Here is a 21,910-nt window from a genome sequence, read left to right on the forward strand (position 1 = left end):
GCAGACCTTTGTTGACAAAACCACTTGAATAGTGCAGATTCCATTTGCGGATGTTCCCTTGCCATAAATATTTTTGGCTGCTAGGTGTTCCTAGTTTTGCCACTGCAGCACAAATTTTATCTTTGACCTGCGGGAAGAACTACATCGGAGAAACAGGCAGATCAGTCAAAATACGCCTAGAAGAGCACGCAAGAGCAATTCGACCGGGGCAATGAACCAAGTCTGCGGTAGCCGAACACGCAGCGCTAGGCCACAGCCAAAATCCTTGCCAAAGTTAAACTTGTTTTATTGTCGCAAAGATCATGTAACAATTACCAGCCGCATGTCAACTAAAACTTTCACAAACACAACAGATGCCGTGAATGTAAACTCAACAATGAAAGTGCTCTCTCTTATGGCGTCACCTATTGCAAGCAAAATTCAGGGCCGGCTAAAGGTCGTGAGTGGGAGGGTGGCAGGGAAGTGAAGAAGTGTCTGATTTTTTGCCTGGGATAATGAACACTTTTGTTACCAATCTTCCGATCACTCGTTTACGGTCAATGTGTCTTCATGGCACACGGACCAATAATTGCCACACCCGTGCAGATATATGCGTGAACAGTGTCTGCGAGTGACTGACCTTCAAACACGATCGACATATTGATTTTTCTTTTATATATATATATGTATATCTATCAATCGTAATTCCACAATCAAGTCTGAGAGATTTGTAAGGTTTTATGATGAAATTCACAGCTATTTCCAAGTTTTTTCGCGGTTGATGAAATTTATGGCTTATTCACAATTTTGAGTTTTCCAGGGTTGAGTGGGATTTTTGAGTGATACAAAGAAATGGCAATCAAAAGAGCTGAGTGGACCAATTTGGTGAAAATAAACGCAGATTAAGTTGTAATCTTACCTGGATGATGTACCTATTGGAGCCAATGTTCCCAGCAAAAACAGTTGGTCCCTGGGTGCTAAATCCAGAATTATCCACCTCATTTATCTCTTGGCCAGTTTGAAGTATCTGTTGGATAATAGAATTGATGAAACCTTAGCAATACAAGCGAGTTGACAATGTACCCATTCAGGCATTCTTTATGCACTTGATGTGAAATTTATGCTATCAATCTATATATGTAAGCACTATCAATCAAAAATGCATGCTTGAAATTTAGTGGGAATATATTAGATATAACCTCCTCTAACTACTACCAAAGTTTTGTACTTGGTGTACATGCGGTAACTATGGTAACTACTAAAAGGCATACAATGGATTAGTCTAAGACCAAATCTATTTCCTAATGAAATTCACCATGAAAAAATCATTTAGCTTAGACAGGATTCAAATACCTGCAATACTAGCAATCAGGAGATCTGGGTTCAAATCTTGGCTAAGGCATATGATTATTTCTATGTTTAGTTTCCTATGAGTTCGGACAATTTTATTCAACAGCATATATTTAACTATTATGGACATTAACGAAAACATTTCCCAGTAGGCTTTCTGCAGAGAAGAGAAAAATAAATTCCAGATTTTCTCCACTGGAATTTTATAGGTTAGGAAACTTAGAAATGAAAGTGTTTCCACTACATTTCCAGCTAGGTAACAATATTTAAACTTTTCTTGGGTTTCTGCACTGGTAAGATATTAAAAAATTTATGGAAAGATATGTGGAAACCTGAGAAAAGTTTAAATATTCTGTTCGCCGGGAAAGTGTAAAATCATGCATAGGTAACAATAGGTTAGTTTGCAATTCACAAAATATATTTTAAGACCCAATTCTTTCATCATTTTCATCAGCTAAATTTTTTGTTCTGTCACACTTCTGGAACAGCAAACTCTCCATCATTTCATTCGGCAAATAATAAAATTTCACATAACTTGCATTCATGAACTAGCCCAAGGACTAATTAGCCACAGTCCCAGGTGAGGCTTTCTTTTGCAGGCAGTTCTAAATGCTCTTTAAAAGGGTTTTAATTACATGGGTTGCGACATAAACATGATACTACTGCTGTACCTAGATACAAATACAAATCAAATGAGGCATAAGGCTAAATACCATATTTATCTGAATATAATCCCCCCTTTTTTTCCCAAAAATGCCCGTGGCAAAAGTAAAGGGGGGACTATATTCGGAGAAATACGTTAGCATGATGTACATACGTGGGTCTCCATTCATACGATTTTGATTCCCAAATTTTACTCTTAATGTGAATTTTAAATTCCACCCAGGCCTCTGTGACCCTCTTAATTAAATGCCTTAAAAGATATGTATACTTCTGTCCACCGGTTACTGACCAATGCCTCATTATTTGGGCGCTTGTTGGCTAATGCAATCCCTCATGTAAATAGCTTCTACACATTCTTCTGATTGCATTTTTTCTTTTTAATTAGCCAAGAAATGGCTGATAATTACTGACCCAGTGGACTTCCTACCAAATTTATGAATAATAATTCTATCTTGAGCTTTTAAGCCTTTTGACGATTGATGAGAAATCTGATTTTATGAACATTTTATATTTCATTACTTTCAAATGGTGCTATTTCATTCAGTTCTTTCTTAATAGATATTATATTACATAACATGAAACATTGTTAACTTTTTGTTAACAACTTTGCTTGCTTCTGATGACCTTGCTTCTGAGCTACTTGCCACTCCATGAGTACTTTCGTCTCACTTGCTTCTAGCTTCTCACTAGAGCAAATTCACTAACACACATACAAGTAGTTTTCAAAATTCAAACAATGTTCTCAGGCTTTAATGAAAATTGAAGAACATGAATGACATCATAATAACATAGACTTCTGATAGAAATAATTACAAGTACAGAAAAAAAATCTTTCATCACAGCTCTTCACACATCTACTACAGTGGAATCCTGATCTGTAGTTCCCGCATTGATCGTTTTCCCACATTCATCGTTTGCTGTTCCTAGTCCCAAATAAAGTCCCACACAGGCAATGTAATTTTTTCCTGAATCTGTCGTTCCCTGTAGTATCGTTTTCCTGCATTGATCATTTGAAGATTGCGGTCCCGACGTATAATTTTCCCGCATCCATCGCTTGCCGAAAATGGGATGAAATATATACGATGTGTCATTTATGACTAATAACGACAGCCACATAGTTTAAAATCTTCCCCAAGAGATGGAGCTACCACAGGGAGAAGCTCAGTGCCGTAGGAAAGTAACACACAAACATCAGTGCATTTCCCAAGATTCTCTATCCCCCTCCATTTGTCACTCCCCCACCCCCTCCGTTGCGCTCCTCTTCTCCGAAATCAAATAAAAGGTCTCAGCTCATGCAGGGATCATATTACGAAGACCCTAGCTTCGAAAGAAAATACTAAGTTATGCAAGAACCATATAAACGTGTCTCACGCCTCTCCCATTCTCGTCCACAGAATTTTTTTAGCCTACCTGCTTCTAAGTTCCCAGTTTCTTGAGGTCAACTGCAGCATGAATCGCCTATTAGCCCAAAAGGTGTCTAACAATGAATTTTGCCAAGTTCCAAACTTCATCTTGTACCAGTGGTTTTAATAAAGTCAGGTTTCAATTTTATTCGTCTTCAGACCACGGCCCTTCCGAAGAAACAAGTGAGAACTTTAAAAGATGGACTGAAAATAATTGAAGAAGAAGAAAAGAACCCCGGCTAGAAGCGTGTGAATATTGCAGAATACCTCAGGTTGTCTGCTAGCACATGACGGTAGGGGTAAGTGTCGAGCGAGCTACATAATGGAAACAAGAAGTGGGATGAAGCTGAGGATCAGGTGAGCGTGCCACTGTCAATTAACGCAACATTGTTCACGATTTACACCATTACCTCAATTTTATTGAAAATATACTTATTAGAAAGGAACATTTCAAATAATAGATTTTTTTGTCATTGTGATTCATCTCATCTCAAACATTCCCGCATTCATCGTTTTTTTTCGTCCATCCCCCTGAAAAACGATAGTTTGAGGTTCCACTGCATTAATTATTCAGGTGCGGTGAATGTGATCTCAAATCTAGACTACTTACCTGGAAACTTGGTACGATAACAATTCAAATATTTTTCTAGAAAATTCAAATGGAATGGAAGACCCTTAAGGATAAGCACTCACCATGGTAGAATCCGGACGACTAAGGATCATGAAGGCATGCATGAGTTCTTCTGTACCAGTGGTTTCAGTATCCGCTGGTTTAGTATTGGCAGCCCCACTGCCAATGACTGTCCACATATCAATGCACCCAGGTAGCTCAAAAGTTGTGACAACCTAAATTTAGGAATCAATTAAACTACCATAAAAATCATTGAAATAAATGTAAAAATCCATTTTCATTGGAAGAATTTGAACTCAATTAAGAACTCCTCAAACTAAACTAAAACGAACTAAATCCTCAATAAGAACAACATGTGACATCTTTCCCACCATAGCAACATTAAAAATTGATCCCACTAAGGAATTTTTATCTGTAAAAAATAAGTACATAAGCCTATTTTTTAAAAGGAGTTAATTAAAAATTCCTCCCTCTAACATGCCAGCTTCATGGAAATTACCCACTTTGATAAAACTTTGCCCAAATTGTCTCCGCACAGGAATTTTTAAAATTGCTAAGGCCAAAAGCCTATAGTATGTTGCCTTCTTAGTATTAGGCTTGGGTCGAGCCCTGCGTCACGGTGCAAGTTTTTTCTGGTTAGCCAGGTCTCAATGGTCTCTTTCATGAACCAATCCCAGAACTCGGTGGCAAAAGAAAACAAATATGGTGTATTGCCACTTGAAGTAATGGTCTTGAGACAGGGCATTCTCCCTGACTTCTCGACCTGGAACAATATGAGATGGCATTGTTGCTCTTTCACCCTTGTCTCCAATGTCCCACAAGTCTCTCCAATACGGAAATTAACACCCTAACAAGGAAAGAAGGCTTCCGAGGAGTGGTATCGATGATTGGCTGCTTTCACGTTCTCTCACGCAACTGCTCATCTCAGGCGACGGCGATGTTTCGGACCCAAAGAAGCAAACTGCAATGTTTGCGAAACATGTCGTCGCCTGAGATGAAAAGACGTGGGAGAGAAGCTGAAAGCAGCCAATCATCCACTCACAAGGAATCTTACACACACAAAGAGCTTTCAAAACAAAAGGATTTTAGTGTGCACCAGCCAGTGTATAAGTTTGATTGTTCGAGTATATAAAAACAAGCATGATTAATTTGAAAAAAAAAATTTAGTTCCTGATTAGGGAATTTACTCTTTGCAGTCAAATCATTTTACATGCAAAGCGATTTTGTGTGAAGTACAGGATAGATCAACTGAGACCAACAAAACAATATCTCACTGAACCAAATTGCAACTGAGAGCTATCCATACCTGAGGCCTTATAGATTGCTGCAAAACACAAAGGGCTCCATTCTTGCCATAACCTGAAGTGGTTACAAGCTCCATATCAGGATCCTGAACATTGGAAAACTCCTCGGATAGAAATGCTGGCTCACCCATGGAGATGTCACCACATGGTCCAATGTTTAGAAGACTATCACATACCTTTCAAAATGAGCAGGGAAGAATGACAATATTAACACAATCAAATGAATATAAATAAGCAATATATACTCAAATTAACTATACCATACAAATAGATAATTTTACAGTATGATATCTTGAAAGTAAGGATTTGCGAGTTGTACTTTTTGATCTCTAGTCCAGTGTTGAGTTGAGTTGAAAACTACTCGCGAGTATCGAGTCGAGTTGAGTACAAGTTGAGTAAGCAAGTCAAAGGCAGGCCTTTTTTAAAACAAGTACACACTGCACAATTAGATATGAGCTCATCAGTAGCTTTCTTCTACAAAAAAAAATTTGAATCCGTCACCAATTATTCAGAAATGATGATTCACGATTCTGTTTTTGAATGACTCTTTTCCTTAAAAACTGTACCTTAAAGTAGAAATAAATTTGCCATGTCGCAATATAAAATGCATGCATGCATCCGTACAATTATTTTTCACATGAAAGTCTCCCTTTCACTTTTTGATGTCATATGAGACAAATCATAACTTACATATTGACATATACATACACATTACATGTACATATAACTGACAATTCTAGCTGTCAACAAGCAATTGTGATCACAAATTTGCATGATTTAGGTCATCAGTACCAAATACAGTAGATCCTCAACATGATCAAATGCAATAGACCCTAAAAGTAGCAAATTCACTACTGCAATTTTCGTCATTGAAAAGCTCAACTTTTTTCACCCAAGTTTTCATCATGTTGTAATTTAAGTTCCAATGGCAAAATTCATCAAGTCCAAGCTCATTCTTATTATTGACGTGATTAGCAAATAATTAAGAATCCTGCTGTCAAACATGAAAATGTTTCTTCAAAGTAGTTCTTATTCTTTCTTTACCAACTGTAATGTGAAAATATGATATTTTTATGAGACAACATTCTCCAGTCGCTGTTGTATTTATTCAACATGGAGTAAACACACACTTTTTGTAGGGTGTGGTGGTGAACTGGCACCCTCTCTATTGATTGCTACTTTGAAAATTAGTGAATGGCAACTGTGAATTGAGCTCTGGTAAATCGAAAGTACAGAACAATGATTGAATATACATAAATTTGTCTTCCTGTGCTGAGTCAATTCTGAGTGTCGATTTCTGGTTTCTGAAAATCAGGTATCAGTGGTTGGATGATACGGGATCCAGAAAGTAGTTTGCAACGATGAGTCAAAACACTACTTAAACTTCGGAAAATAAATTGTAAATTACCACAAAAGACAGTAGTGTCACTTTTAAGTTGCCTAGGAAGGAAATGCGATGATACAGTCACACAGCTGCGACTGTGATGCTTAGAATGCACAGGGCTTCCGTGAAGTCAATACACCCATGTCTCGTATAGCGCAAGGGATGCGTTCCTTGGGGTCTTTGCGCTATACGAATTTGCGTTATACGAGAGCGTTTTAACATAGGGAAGATAGGGATGCGTTCCTGGTAGCATAGGTCTTTGGTATTGAATTTCCTCTAAAACATCTATATTCCCATAAAAAGCCTTAGAAAACATTATTTCTATAAATATTTATAGTTTAAAACATCTTTAAAGATAGTATTCACGCATTCAAAGACTTTTATTCACGTTAAAAAAAATTCTTACGTGCTTTCGAAATTCCATCCTGTCGTGCGGGTGGGCTAACATCTGCTATCTCAGGGGATCGTAATGCATTGCCGGCAGTTGACGATTTTTAAAACTAGTCTAAAAACAACTGTTGTGTCACCCAGGCCCTTTTGTAGCTCATCGAAATGACAGGAAAATGCTACTTTAAATGCCATTACATAGCTAGCGGAGTTTATGAATGATAAATCATTTTAATTTGAAGTCCTCCGAGTCATTAGCAGCTACGTGAAACAGTCTTTAAATGCCTTGAAACCTGACCCAGGTTTTCCTTCCCTGAAAATGAATGAACGAGAATGCATTCTTTTCCAAAAGAATATCGTCTCGTCAACACTAGATCTAGTTGAGCGGGAAAGGAGCCACTTTCAATAACAGCTTGGAGTTCATCAGAAAATGTTGTGGTGGCTGCGCTATCAACACTAGCAGATTCACCTGATATCGCCGCACTGAAAATACCTGCTGGCCGTTTAAATTCTGGAACCAACCGCTTTCACTAAATGTCTCGGAGCGATTACCACTCTCGTCTTTTTGTACTGATTCACCATGAACTTTCCGTATGTGTAGACAGCTTGGTTGAAGTTGGTGCGGCTGAGGTCACTGATATTTTAACTTCGTCTTTATTCAAAATAAGGCATCGTGAGTTTAAACTTCCACGCAATATCGCTTTGACGCTCTCCATTTTCAAAGCAATTGACCTCTCTCAAGTCCTCTTCTAGGTTTATGCTTTTTCTTGATAAATTCTTGATTTTTCTACACGCATTCCTATTTTTTGCCATATTCTCTTGGTTTTTACTCTGTATGGCTCTATCTAAATCACCTTCTTCTGCTGAACTGTATTCCTGAGACGCAGAAGGCCTATGACTGCGGGGAGGGAACGAAGCCATTGTGTTTGAGACTCTATAGCGGACCCTTTTATGTGTTGATGCTATTCATGCGCAACTCGGCCACCGCTCCATTTCTCCCCCGTGAATACCGATGACCTTGAAGGCTTTAGCGTAGACCCTCTACCTGGAAGTCAATCGCCCGGTAACCTACGACGGCAAAAATACGTCTCAAACCGTATTGCTGAAAAAAAAACTCATTTCCACTAGCCCCACGCTTAATTAACGATCTAAATTATTTATTATCATTCTGTAAAGGAGACGAGATAAATCTTCGGTAGGCCGGCTATCTGGACCCAATGACGAGTAATACTTTTGGCAATTGCACAGCAATGAATTTCGATTAATATATAAACAAAAAAGAAGATTTGAGGCAAGAAATAATATTAATATGCGTAAATTGATAGAAATTACGTGTGTACTTAGCGCAAGTTCACGTTTTATCACGAGAGCGTTTAAAATTTTTGATTAGGCTACACTGCGTTGCAATGTTTCCCCGAGGAACGAATTTGCGCTACATCGAAATTGCGCTAATCGAAATTGCGCTATACGAGACATGGGTGTATGCAATCATGACATTACAAAAGTGTGCTAGTGATTTGTGGCTACTGCATGCAGGTGTTTTAGCAAAGACCAACCAGAGTGAATTAGACAATCTTCTGCATGCCTGCATAGGCTGTCCTTCCTTCAGGGAAAAATATAGAATTACAGTAAAAAGCCATTCAATTTTATACTGAAGTTGTGCAACTGCCTCGTCGTGGTGGTAAAAATTCCATCATGTAGCTTTTGCTAGCTCACATGATTAATTTGAGGATGTGACAGACAGTCACACTTGCTGCCTTCCCCCCACATGACGTTACCCAGACATACCAACTCGAAATGGCCTTAGAATTAATGATGACACTGAGTTTACCAGTATGGCATTCAGTCAGTGCTGTCTGGACACTGGTTTGGTGCAGTTATTAGAAGATGGCAACTGTAGAATACAATGGTGGCGGATAATAAAAGTTATTTCCAGTGTGAGCAGTTGGAGATGATACCATACTGATGGTATTCACAAGTATTTTGGTCACTGGCGATTTAAAATTGAGTTCCACTCATTGTGAAATACATTATAAGGATAACATATTGAGTATGTGTCCCTGAGTAAATTTTGAGGTTCCACTGTATCTGTGTTCAATACATTACAGTTTTACTGTGCAAACAATTTTTATTGAAAATTAATATTATTACCATATTCATCAATCATTGTGATCCCAAGTGAAATTGAGTGTAAGTTGAATGAGACAAACAAATACACTTTCAAAAAGTTCATAGACCGATCTGGTTATAGACTATAACTGATAACTTCAGGCTTTACTTTGTGAAACCTCTCCATATTGGAAATAAAGAAATAGAACTTTGTAAGGTTCACTATTATTTTAACATGGACACGACCCGGGTTTCTTAACGTGGTTACATCTTCAGGTCTGGTTATAGACAGTTATCACTTGCATCAAAGGGTGTGGGCTCCATTGCTATGACCAACGGAATCTGAATTCCAGATAAGAATACCATGATAATGATTTGATGGCATTTAAATGAGTTCTGGGATAAAATTTAAAACAAACATGGAGTCACATGGACTCTTTCTTTCCTGATGGAAGAGTTCCATCAAATCCCACTGAGAAAATGATTTTGACAAACTGTCTTACCTCAAATACATAAGATGCAATGAGCACAGAAGTTTGATCCTCACTGCCATACACTTCTAACTCATCCAAATCCTTGATGTCAGAAACATCTGAAGCCATCCAATCACCTACAAAAATACAAAGCAGCAACCACAGAGTAAGTATTAGGTCAAAAACAGTAACCAAATACACTAACAAATAGAATGCATAATTTATTGGGTACTTCACTTTTGTGAATCAAATTCATTATGTTAATTGAAGGAATATATTTCGTTAGGGTGTATGGGAGCTAAAAATTAGGCCTTGCTTCTCAAGCTATTAAACAAAAATTACACATACTCTTCCTCAAACTGTTAATACTATCACATTAGATAAATAAACCAAGCAAAATTTCCAGATGACTATGCAATTACGAATAAACAATTATTTAAAGACAAAATATTATTTTTACAACATTCTTCACCGCCTATTCAACACCTTTGCAGAATAATACATCAGTGCATATGGATTGTCAAGCACTACCTCTTTATCATGTGAATCTCAAATATGATTCATCGCTGTTTTCATGTACATATTTATATGATTAGTGAAAAGAGTAAAACCGTAGGAAAGAAAATGGGTTGAGGGTCAACATATACATACATATATATAAGGTGTGCCTTTGGGCAAAAACAATTCTTGTGAAAATTCTTGCTCTAAGACCCCTTATTTTTCTCTTTTGGCCATACAAAATCAAACATGAAAGTTACCTCCAAATGACGTAGATAACCCATGCCGAATTCAACAACAAGATTAAATGGGGACTTCAATGGAAAGTAAGGAATGAAAGGTTTTTTTTTGGCATAACACATTCACTGCGGAGCACATCCATTGACGTGGTCCCGTCCAAGCCTAGATACAGAGCACATCAATTACATGGGGGGGACTTTCTCCGCCTCCGTACATGACTAATATCCACTTCCAAGTCTTCCGATCGTGTGCATGGCCTTCAGCAAGCTTCCCTCTTTCGACACTCCCGTGTGCGCCATTCGTAAAAAGCAGTATTTGAATGGAAGTTATGGCGCGGCCAACTCCCTCTATTTCTCTTTCTCATTATAACAGGTGATTTTGACGCCTTTAATGAAAATCGGGTCCGCATTGAATGTATGAAGAAAGTCAAAAAATTAATAATTTTTAATATCGTTTTAATGAAAATAGAATGACTAATGCTTATCATAGCAAAAGCGATATCATCTTGATAGCAGATACTTTTAATTAAAAATTCCATCAGGTATAATTGTTGCTAAGCCATGGCCCTAACAATGGCAGAAAGAAATATAATTTTGTAGTTCGTCCGTACTATGGATAAAGTAAAAAAGCATCATAAAACTTCTTCAGCTCAGTAATTAAAAGCTAATAACTTTCTCTGCAAACATCAGTTGCAATGCAAAATTCCATTTACTAGGCAAAAATATTGAAGGAGATCCATTTAAAATACTCCTGTCTGTCAGACCAAGCACAAGAAAATGTATCTCTCCTCAGACCTCTGACATCGTCTATTTTTTATTCAAAGAAAAGAAGAATCAGTCTAATGACAACAAATATTTTTTTTAATCAGGAAATAAAAATGTGCTTCAAAAAGGATTGAAGAATGGTTTGCAGTTCAAAATTGTATTTTCAATGAGATCTTTTATCCAATTTTCCAAGATGAGGAACATTAAATGAATCTTTAATTAAATACTTTGTCCAAATATGGTACAGCTTTAGACAACTTTAAAATTTTTAGGAATTATCAACAATAAAAACAAGGTGACAGAATATAAAACACCTCAGAGGAGTGTCACATCGTTATCATCATCGTTTGCCTTCACCAGGCCATTATGTCTCAAGATGTATGTGGCCTATACGGTTGTTCTGTCTTCTTGTTAACCCTTTCGCGCCGAATGCTGCACCTGTGCGGCGAGGATTTTCTTCCATATACAACAAATGCCACACCTGTGCGGCGTGAATTTTACTTCCCTAACCTACGAATGCCGCGCCTGTGCGGCACAGGTCGAAAAAAGTGCCCGTGGCGGACACAATAGACCCATGGTTGCCGTCGCCCTTCGAGATCCGCCTTAGCACGAGCCCAGTCCCTTCTTCGGCCGCTCAGGTCGACCCTTTCCTATCCTCTCCACGCGGTCAACTACTGTTATTTGCAGTGTGTTTTCTAAAAAAATGTTTGTTGCTTACTTTTGAAATCCAATGCTATAAATGAATTCTCCTTTTTTTACTGACCACATCGAAATTTCAAACAAAATTCTAACGTTAATATCAACGGAGTTATAGATCAACTTGTAAATATACTAAATCCATCTATATCAACATTAGAACTTCATTTAAAATTTCTGCGCACTCAGAAAAAAACACACAATTCATTTTGAATGTAAAAAAATCGATGCGAGCAACAAGTATTTGCATATATTCTGCGTTAATATTTTATCTAGTTGACCGCGGACTCGTGCTAGGAAGGGGCTTTTAATCCTTCTAGGGTCTGGGACGGAGGCCGAGGAAAGGGATCAGCACCCCACTGAGTTGGATCCAAAAATGGTTAGGGAGGGAACTACAGCCTTCAGACGACGCGAAAAAGCTTCATGCAGGGGAGTAAAGAAAGCTTTCAAGAGACTCGTATTGAGGAAGAATTTCCCTCAACGAAGGTCTGGCGCGAAAGGGTTAAAGTTTTCATGAGGCTTCTCTCATCTCCTACTCTTTTGAGGACTTCCTCATAACTCATTCGGTTGTTCCATTTGATCCTCATCATTCTTATGTAGCATTTCCATGGCCTCTATTTCTTTTTTGATTGATTTCTTCACTGTTGTCATTGTCAATCCCTCCCTTCCGTTTACAAGCATACTCCATATCTAAGTTCTGATAAATCCTATCCTCACTTCTACTTTTAAATTTCTTGCTGTAAGTAGATCTTTCTTATGGTGGAAATCTCCCTTTGCCCAGGCTATTCTGCCAATAATTTCTTTTTCTTCCTAAGACAATTTCTGGCATCAAATCTACAAATGGCATGAAGACTTCCCACACTGGCAGGTCCAAGCATGATTCAGTGCAGCAAATCTAGACATGCTTTCCATGTACCTTTGCATTTGATTCTGCAATGGGTAGATTACTCTTATCTCATTTAAACTTTGCATAAGTATATTTTAGAGGCTTTGTAACAAAACTAGGGGTGAGAGTTCAAAATTTTTAAAGTCAGAAAATATGGGACAGCCTAATATACAAACCAATGACTCATTCCAGAAAAAATTAATTTTGAAGCACTCTTCAAAAGATACGACAAACTTGACATGATTTTTAAGTATTAAATATTTTCTTCCATTTAAATAAAACTTTGAATTAATTACTCGACTGAAGGTTTGAAATAATCATTGATGAGTTGATTTTTTTTCACAAATACTAGGTAAATTTTACACACACAATTTTCCATGACCAGTTATGTTGTGGGGCAACATCATCTGATACAGTCACAGGAAATACCAACTCTTTAATGCACAAGGTCAGTGACCTAGTGTGTCAAAGGGTGGTTATTTTCTGTATATATGCATAGCACACAATGTCTCATCACAGCAAAACCATTGGTCAAAAATTATACATTTGAAATAGTGAGTATTTTAGTTAAAATGAAGCAGTTTCACCACGTGGTAACTCAATATAATTAATAAAAATATTAGGTAATTATATTGAGTTTTGTTTTCTTCAATTTGACTTATACAATGTATTTAAAATTACTAACACACCTCTACTTAAATTTCATATTAGCTAGGGGATATATCCCCAGCATCATGGAAAGGAACAAGGAATTTCTTGAGTTTCATACAAGGAAGATTATCATATTGAAGTTTTCAGACAAGCCTTTAAGGGACAGATCCTGCACTATGAACATAATAAATGCATTTCTGCTCAGAGCCAAGAGGAGGCAACAGAAAGTTTGAAGTTAATTTCTCACTTTCAAAATAATAATTCTCATAATAATAATTGACTCTCATCATAAACTATTTCCCATTCACAAAACACAAGAAACAATACCTTAAACATTCAAATTACCATGCAGAAATTTGAAGCACCTAATTCATGCAGGCATCAGTTTAAGCAGCTGGAAATTTTTTAAAGTACTCTCAAATAAAGCATAAAAAAAACCTAATCACAGAACACTTGAAACATTCTCAAGAGGAAACAATATACTGACCCAAGGAAAGAGATCTAGAAAGACCTGGAAAAAGAATGATTTGGGAAACCATTACAACTCTGAAGTAATGAGAGATAAACTGGAATATAAAATGTTTTCAATGCTCAAAAACCACTAAAAATAGCAGCACAATAAAGTATTTCTTACAGACTAAAAATATGAGGAACACAGGATTTTTACAACCAAATTCAAAACAAAAGAATTCACTCCTGCCTTGTGCAAGGGATGTGTTTCTTGGGGTCTTTGAGCAAATCAAATTTGATCCATTAGAGACCATTTAAACATTGGGATAATAGGTTTGCGTTCCCAGTAGCAGAGGTAATGGGCATTGAATTTCCTGAAAATCGTGTATCGATGGCTAAGTTCTAACAACACGTATCTCAAATTCGGCTTAAACAAAGTGTGATGACATTAAAAAATAAAATGCAAGCAAAGAACAACTATTTATTTGCAAATGATTGCTTCTTTTACAGTTTTATGAACTTTTGGTTTATTTTTTTACTGTGCAAGTAAAAGAAATTAATCGTTTTTTTGGCTCTCCTGAAAAGCCGATATTTTTGAGATTCATGTCGTTAGAACTTAGCCATCGATATATTCCTATTAACTCTTCTGACATTAGTTCCATTCAGTTTATAAATAATGATTTCATGTTAGTAGATCAACATAAATTCCTAGGTATCTACTTTGACTCCCACCTCAAGTGGGATGTGCATATTTCTCACTTATGTAAAAAACTGAATTCTGTATTTTATCTTTTATCTGTTCTAAAACATATACTAAGCTTAACTGTCTTAAAAACCTTATATTTTGGTCTCTTTTACTCTAGAATAACTTATGGAATAATAATATGGGGATCTTCATTCTCACTAATAAGTGTTTTTTGAATACAGAAGAAAATGATAAGGACCATGTGCATTCAACACTATCGAGCTCATTGCCGACCACTTTTTAAAGACTTAAAGATACTTCCAATCCCATGTGTGTATTTATATTATTGTGTAGTGTATGTTAAAAGCAAATGGTTGATTTTTTATTGAATGATAAATATCACTCGTACAAAACTAGGAGATGTAATGATGTGCATGTCCAACCATCTAACTTATCTTTGACACAAGTGGACCAAGGGCAATGTGTGCAAAAACCTATAATAACTTACCCATGATTATTAAGAATGAAAGGAGACTGCCTCAATTTAAAAAAGCAGTATTCTCATTTCCAATTGATCAATGTTTTTATAGTATAGATGAATATGTGTGTTTTACAACAAATTGAGTAAATATCGATGATTGGGTTTGTACTTTTAGTTTTGAAGTGCCTTATATACATGCCCTGTTCTTATCAGTGTATTGTGTCTGCTGGCAAATAAAATTATTATTATTATTAGTGATGGGTCGGTTCGATTCCTCGATTCTCGGCCAAGAACCGGAATCGAAAACGAGTACTTGCCAAGGTGAAAAATCGATTCCGATTCCAGTAGTACTTCAAACCACAAAATATACGACCACGTTTCCAAAATTCATTTGAATTTTCGCGCCTCGTAATCGTGATAATAAAACACATATCTTCCTGGGATGTGCGAGTACTCGAAAATTCAAGTCGAGTCGAGTAGTTGGTACTCGACTCGAGCGTTTCGAGTAGCATTACGAATGTCGAGTCGAGTAGTTAAGGTTATGAGCTTTCGAGTATAGTAGGCCTAGCGATCTGCCGTCAGGAAGTGCTATCATGAAACTCGTGTTTTAATGCAGTTTTTAAAGCCGATAAGTCATCCTAATGCCTTGGCCTGATAGTTTCAGCTTGCCGAATACACTAGTTGTCGACATGGGCGCCGAATACCTTTACGGCAGCCGCGGCGGCCGATCGTCTTCCTACCTGGCGCGCACTGGTCCGAAATCGGAAAAAGCTGGAATGAAGTCCAAAATGACCTTTTTGGGGATAGAGACTTGAAACTTAGCGTAAATACTCATAAATTATTACCAGATATAGATTTATATGCCGTTTTACATAAATACGACCCTTTAGTGAGATACAGTGGCCCAAACATGACCAATTTTTCAATGCCACGCGACATATCGTTTTTCCTCAAAAAATCTTTGAATTTATCCAGGTGGTTTTGCGTTGGATGAGTTTAATGGGATAAAAAAACGCAATATTCCTTTGACATGGTGCTTTTCTTGTATTTTCAATGACTTTTGAAGATTTTGGCTCTCATCTGTCTGGTTTTACAACGCAAAATGGCCGACCCGTTTTTCACGTGAAATTTGACATAAAGTAGACATTATCTTTCGTTTACGAAAAATATAACTCGGAAAATTTGAACCACAATATAAAGTACAGTTTTTTAAAGATTACTAAGTAGAAATCTTGAAAAGAAAGTTTGCGACGAAGGAAATAAGAGCGATTTTTCAATCGCGCGTCAAGGCTGACCTACACGCCGCGGACCTCTGAGGCTCGGTAACTGAGGCCGATTTTTCAAGTTTTTAAAAATATTAGTCTCGAAAATCGTCATGTAAAGCATGGATAATCGTCTTAATTGACTTAAAACACTAAAATGAGGATGTTAAAAATGATTATGTATAGATCGACTTGGCCATTTAGCGCATTACTCGAAAGAAAATACTAAGGATTGGATATTTTTCGGAACCATCCCACGCATAAGAAATATGGCTCGGGTATTGAAGTAAAGTGAAGAAATTAAGTCACCATGCTTAAGAGAGAGAAAAATGAACAGTTTCCACGAAAGGCAACAACTGATACCCTTTTTCCCTTTCCACCTTCGCTGAGGTGAGTCGCGCGGAAGGGGGAGTTTTCATATCACAAGGCATCTTTTAGCCTTTTTTATTACTGCGTCCGTCCGATGTGATATTCATTTGTAGCATTTAGTTTCTTTCTTGAACTTAAAAAAAGCAAGAGGTTTTAACGCTGATTAAATGATGTGAGAAGTATAGAATTTTTTTGGCTCTACAAAACTAAAGTTTAGTTCTATAGTTCGTTCGCTTTGTCCACTTGAATTCCATGAAGATTCAAGGTCCAAATAAATCGTTGATATAATTTTTAATAAAAATTCCAAAGTCTCCAAAATCTTGCAATTTTGGTAGGAAAGTACTTGCCCAGTCACACAGCGAAAGCCAATTTTCTGCAGACAGTAATACTGTAACATGGAGATGTCAAAACCTGCTGGCTGAGCATGTAGAATAATTGGATTTTCTGCTTGAGAATTTGAAAGGGCCAAATATTACACTATTCATATATGTACTTAGTATGTAATCTTTATTATAGCTGCGAAAATTACTATACTCAGGGCTCTCCCTTGTAGTTTGGATACATATATATTGTCGACATATTACTTGGGGTTAATTAATTTCAATTTTAACAGTTGAAGACAAATTAATTTTCATTCATCTCCTACTTCTGACATCAACGATCCTCATTATATTTTCCTTCTTACATTAGGCTAGACATTCATCATAGAAAATTGGAGTAGAATATATTGTAGTATGCATTGCTGTATTGCCTGGTTCAGAAATTATCATACTCGACTTGATACTTGCGAGTAATTTTCAACTCGACTCGAGATCAAAAAGTGCTACTTGGAAATCCCTTTTATATTCCAAAGGAGCAAATGCAGACTAGGGAGCCTGTGACAGGTATATAGTATCTTGCAAGATACAGTGATGCATTTGGAAAGTACCCAAAGTCACCATAGCAAACACTGTTGAAGCTGAAGTGGAAGCTTATTTATCATAGATGAATGCACCACCAAATTCCTTCCCTGGGAAATACTGGAAGACTTGTGTCTCCTACCCTAGGCTGAAAGTATTAGCGAAGAGGTTTCTTGCCATACCACCATCCACTGTGTTCAGCGAAAGACATTTAGTTCTGCAGGAAAAGTATGTGATGTAAAATGCAACAGGCTTTCTGAGCAAAAATTTAAAGTCTGTAAAAGGAGACAAAATTTGTGAGACATTATTGATAATGATAAGATATTATCAATAAAAGATAATTATTAAAGGAGATACTTTTATTTTAAATTTAAACATGAGTGCTAATACTCTAAAGTAATACCTATCATGTAACATCACTTTTCAGGTACCTATATTCTGTTTTGAAATTTAGCTATTATATTTTAATTACATAGTGATGATATGAAAGATGCTTTTGTTTGACTGACTCTTTCACAGAGTAATATTTTAAAAAGTGGTTTTCTTGTTGCCTGGAATTAAGTGATATTTTTCTTGGAGCCTATGGCATCAGAATCGATGGAATCGGTATCGGTAGAATCGGAATCGAAATGTCAGAATCGGAATCGGGATCGGAATCGATAAAATTTTGGAATCGACCCATCACTAATTATTATTATTAATTATCAGGAGTAAACAAGTCAATAAAAATAATGATGACATGATAATAAAACACCTTTGTAAGGATAAAGACATTAGTAGTGTATGTAATGAATTTGTATCTAATTATACACATGGCATAAATAATTTAAAAATTAAATGTTCAAATAAGCTATGGAAGTCCTATCCAGAATCAATGATAAATAGTATGCATCTACCAGAACCTACCAATTCTGATATTGCTAATATTATTACAAAGTTAAAAAACGAGGCCTGTGGAGAAGATAAAATTAGAATTAAGGATATAAAAAGTCAAAAGGCTTTAATACCAGTTTTGACCGCTCTTGTAAAATATAGTGTTAATGAAGGTACTGTTCCACAAGGTATGAAATTAGCCTTAATTAGACCAATATATAAGGATGGCACTTTCACTCACCAGAACAATTATAAACCTATATCAATCTTGTCAGCTCTCAGCAAAGTCCTTGAAAAATATGTAGCTGTTCATTTAACTAACTTTATCTCTAAATACAGACTTATAAATAAAAATCAGTATGGTTTTCAGAAACATAAGGGTACAAGAGAAGCTGTAGAAACTTTTGCTGACATTATGAACTCTTGTCTAGACAAGAACAAGCATGTAATTGTTTCTTTCATTGATTATAAAAAAGCATTCGATACTGTAAATCATGAGATCCTATTACAGGATCTTCAAGAATTTGGAATAAGAGGAAATGTTTTAGATTGGTTTAAAAGCTATTTGTCAAACAGGAAAATAGCAGTCAAGATTAATAATGTACAGAGTAATTTCATGATTACTCAATATGGAGTACCTCAGGGATCAATACTGGGACCTATATTGTTTAACATTTATGTGAATGGAATATTTAAAGCCATTAAGTACGGTAAAATTTTGCTTTATGCAGATGATGTGGTTCTAATAACAAACCATAAAGATTACTCTCAGGCAGTAAAGTACATGCAAGAAGATCTGAAAAACATAGCTGTATGGTCTCACGATCATGACCTAACAATAAACCCTAATAAAACAAAAGTAATGCAAATTATTAATAAAGGATTTAAGATTACTCCCATTAAACTCTATTTGCATGACCATAAATGTTTACATAAAAAGGGCCTTTGTAGCACATGTAACTGCACTCCTCTGGAACAAGTTTCACATTACAAATACTTAGGTATAATTATTGATCAGTATTTGAAATTTGATAGACACATATGTAGTTAAAATGAACAGTAAACTAAGGAAAATTAATTACCAGATGTATCAAATTAATACCCTAGTCTCAACAAAAACAAAGGTTATGATATATCACGTACTGGTTGAATCAATATTACGCTACGGAATTACCATTTGGGGAAGTACTGCACAATACTATCAGGACACTCTGTTAAAAACTCAAAAAAAAATTCTCAAATTAATTCAAGCAGGGATTGAATCAACAACAAATCATAAGAATGCAGGTATATCCCTCAAGGGTTCTCCTGAACATAATAAATCTTTGTATGAAGAACTCGGTATACTAAAGGTTACTAACCTGTACATTTATGTGTTAGTAATTAATAATTATTTCAACAATACATTAAAGATTCATAAAGATTACAACCACTCCATGGAAATGAGAAATCTTACTCATTACTATGAACCGAAATATAATAACAACTATGGTAAAGGTGTAATGAATACTAAAATCCCAATGGCAATGAACGAGTCACCATATAACTTGAAGAGAATAAAATCTATTAGGGAATTAAAAAGTAAACTAAAAAAGCACCTACTGGAGAGATCGTAAAACTGATGTCTTATAATTTTCTTAGATATGTTTTTGAGTGTCATAATGTAATACTACTATGTGGCTAGGGAATTTAGGAATACTTTAGTGCTCATATGTATGATGGGGTAAATGTATATTGTCTGTGTGTAAAAACTTAATAAATGTTTTGTAAGAGTAAATATAATAATGGAACTTGCTGATAAGCTTAATGCTTAGCAGGACCATTAAAATGCAAAAATAATGTAGTCTTCATTCAAATGTAAATATTTAGAGAACTTAAATGTTTTATTGGAAGATATACTTAACTGAATTGAATTATATAATGACAATTTCATATTTTTCAGATAATATTTTATATTTTGTAACATTTTTAAAAAATTTTGTAATATGCTATGCAATGTGACTACTTATTTGAATGGATGTTAGCGAATGGTTAGTATTTTATAGGTATGGAACTATTGTTTGAAAAACTTTTTAACTATCAAATGTATTATTTTTTTTTTATCATTGTAATAAATAAAAAAAATTATATATTAATAATAAAAAAAAAATAGCCTTGGGAAACCATATTTATATAAATAGTAATACCGTATAAGTGCGTGTAAGAGGCGCACCTTTCTTCCCAGAAATTGCAGCTGAAAATGGGCGTGAGTCTCTTACACAACCTTATTATCTTCTCCTCCTCCCTTTCCCCGGTCGCAAGCTCAAGAGGAACTGAGTGGCCTTGGTTTTCAGCATGAGTCAGTCATCTGAAACCCTAAGTCAAAAACAAGCAGCAGGCAGGGGAGTTTCTCCCTTAGTGAAGTATTTTTAAAATGCTCCTGTTTGCTTTTCTTACTTATAAGCCACGCCGTCACGTCGGTACGTCAGAGGTGAACATGGAAAAGATTGCATGGGGTATTTTGCTCCGCAGGGTGCGCTAAATTTACTGCTACCTGCTACGAGTGGGCATACCGCGGCATTTATACTGCAAATAGTAATTGCTTATCAAACGTAGAGAAACGTGTAGTTTTGAAGGACAATACCAGGTCAATAGTCAACATCTGTCTTGCCGAGTAATTTCCATTACGCTAAGGGCCTGATTTTTCAAAAAAATCATCTTCAGACGCTATTACAAGGGTTATTGCAATTGAAAATTATATTGGTAACACAACCTGCTGTTTAAAAAAATCAAACGAGTGTGTACATTGTTGGACTAAAAGGCAGATAGAAGAAATCGGAAATGCTTATAAGTGAAGAGCGCAGAAGGAGAGGTCAAGGGAAGGAGCGTGCTCCCTCCGTCTTTCAAGCAACGAGGCTATGAGCGAAGGAGCTAGGGAAGAACATGTCCGATCTTGCATGTGACGTTGTTGCCTTCAAAGCGAAGGCGTAGCAATGTGATGTACACAGTTTCCTGAAGTTTCCAGTCCGTCTTGCCTTGTTTGAATGTGCTCATGCTACGCTTGTTTCTTCCAAAATTGTGCTGCTTGGACTATTTTTAATATTAGTAGCCTTGTTGTAACTATGAATCACGGTGTCAATCAATTAGATCTTAAAAAACTTAAATGCTGTCAGATATGCATTGCGTTAGATCTCTTTCTTTTTTGAACCTCGTGCGTATCATACAATTATTGAAAGCTATCGAGATACCTTCGGGCTCAGTAGCAGGGTTCCCACTCTACCTGAATAATGAAATTCACGGCTTTTTCCAGGTTTTCACGGTTATTTTTCACGTTTCCACGGTTTTTTAAGGTTTTCACGGTCACAATTTCGCTAAATTCACGGTCCATTAATAAGCCAACAATAAGAAAATCACTGGCCCTATATCAACAGAAAATTAACGTACGCGGCAAACGCTGTGAATGTTAACGCCGCAATGAAAAGTGATATCTGTTA

The 21,910-nt window shown here is 36.3% G+C and overlaps 1 protein-coding gene across 2 annotated transcripts in view; it reads right to left on the reverse strand.

Moving 5' to 3' along the window:
* Positions 1-21,910, reverse strand: part of LOC124156620 (cleavage and polyadenylation specificity factor subunit 1) — a 153,741-nt gene that overhangs the window by 83,422 nt on the left and 48,409 nt on the right. Inside the window, exons 9-13 of one of the 2 annotated variants that reach the window (XM_046531266.1) lie at positions 13,906-13,929; positions 9,714-9,820; positions 5,333-5,506; positions 4,089-4,241; positions 899-1,006 (exon numbers count right to left, since the gene is read on the reverse strand). In XM_046531266.1, coding sequence (XP_046387222.1) covers positions 899-1,006; positions 4,089-4,241; positions 5,333-5,506; positions 9,714-9,820; positions 13,906-13,929 — 566 coding nt within the window. The remainder of the gene's footprint in view (positions 1-898; positions 1,007-4,088; positions 4,242-5,332; positions 5,507-9,713; positions 9,821-13,905; positions 13,930-21,910) is intronic. The other variant, XM_046531267.1, reaches the window with a different exon arrangement.

This window comes from Ischnura elegans, chromosome 3, assembly GCF_921293095.1.
Source record: "Ischnura elegans chromosome 3, ioIscEleg1.1, whole genome shotgun sequence".
NCBI classification, from domain to species: domain Eukaryota; kingdom Metazoa; phylum Arthropoda; class Insecta; order Odonata; family Coenagrionidae; genus Ischnura; species Ischnura elegans.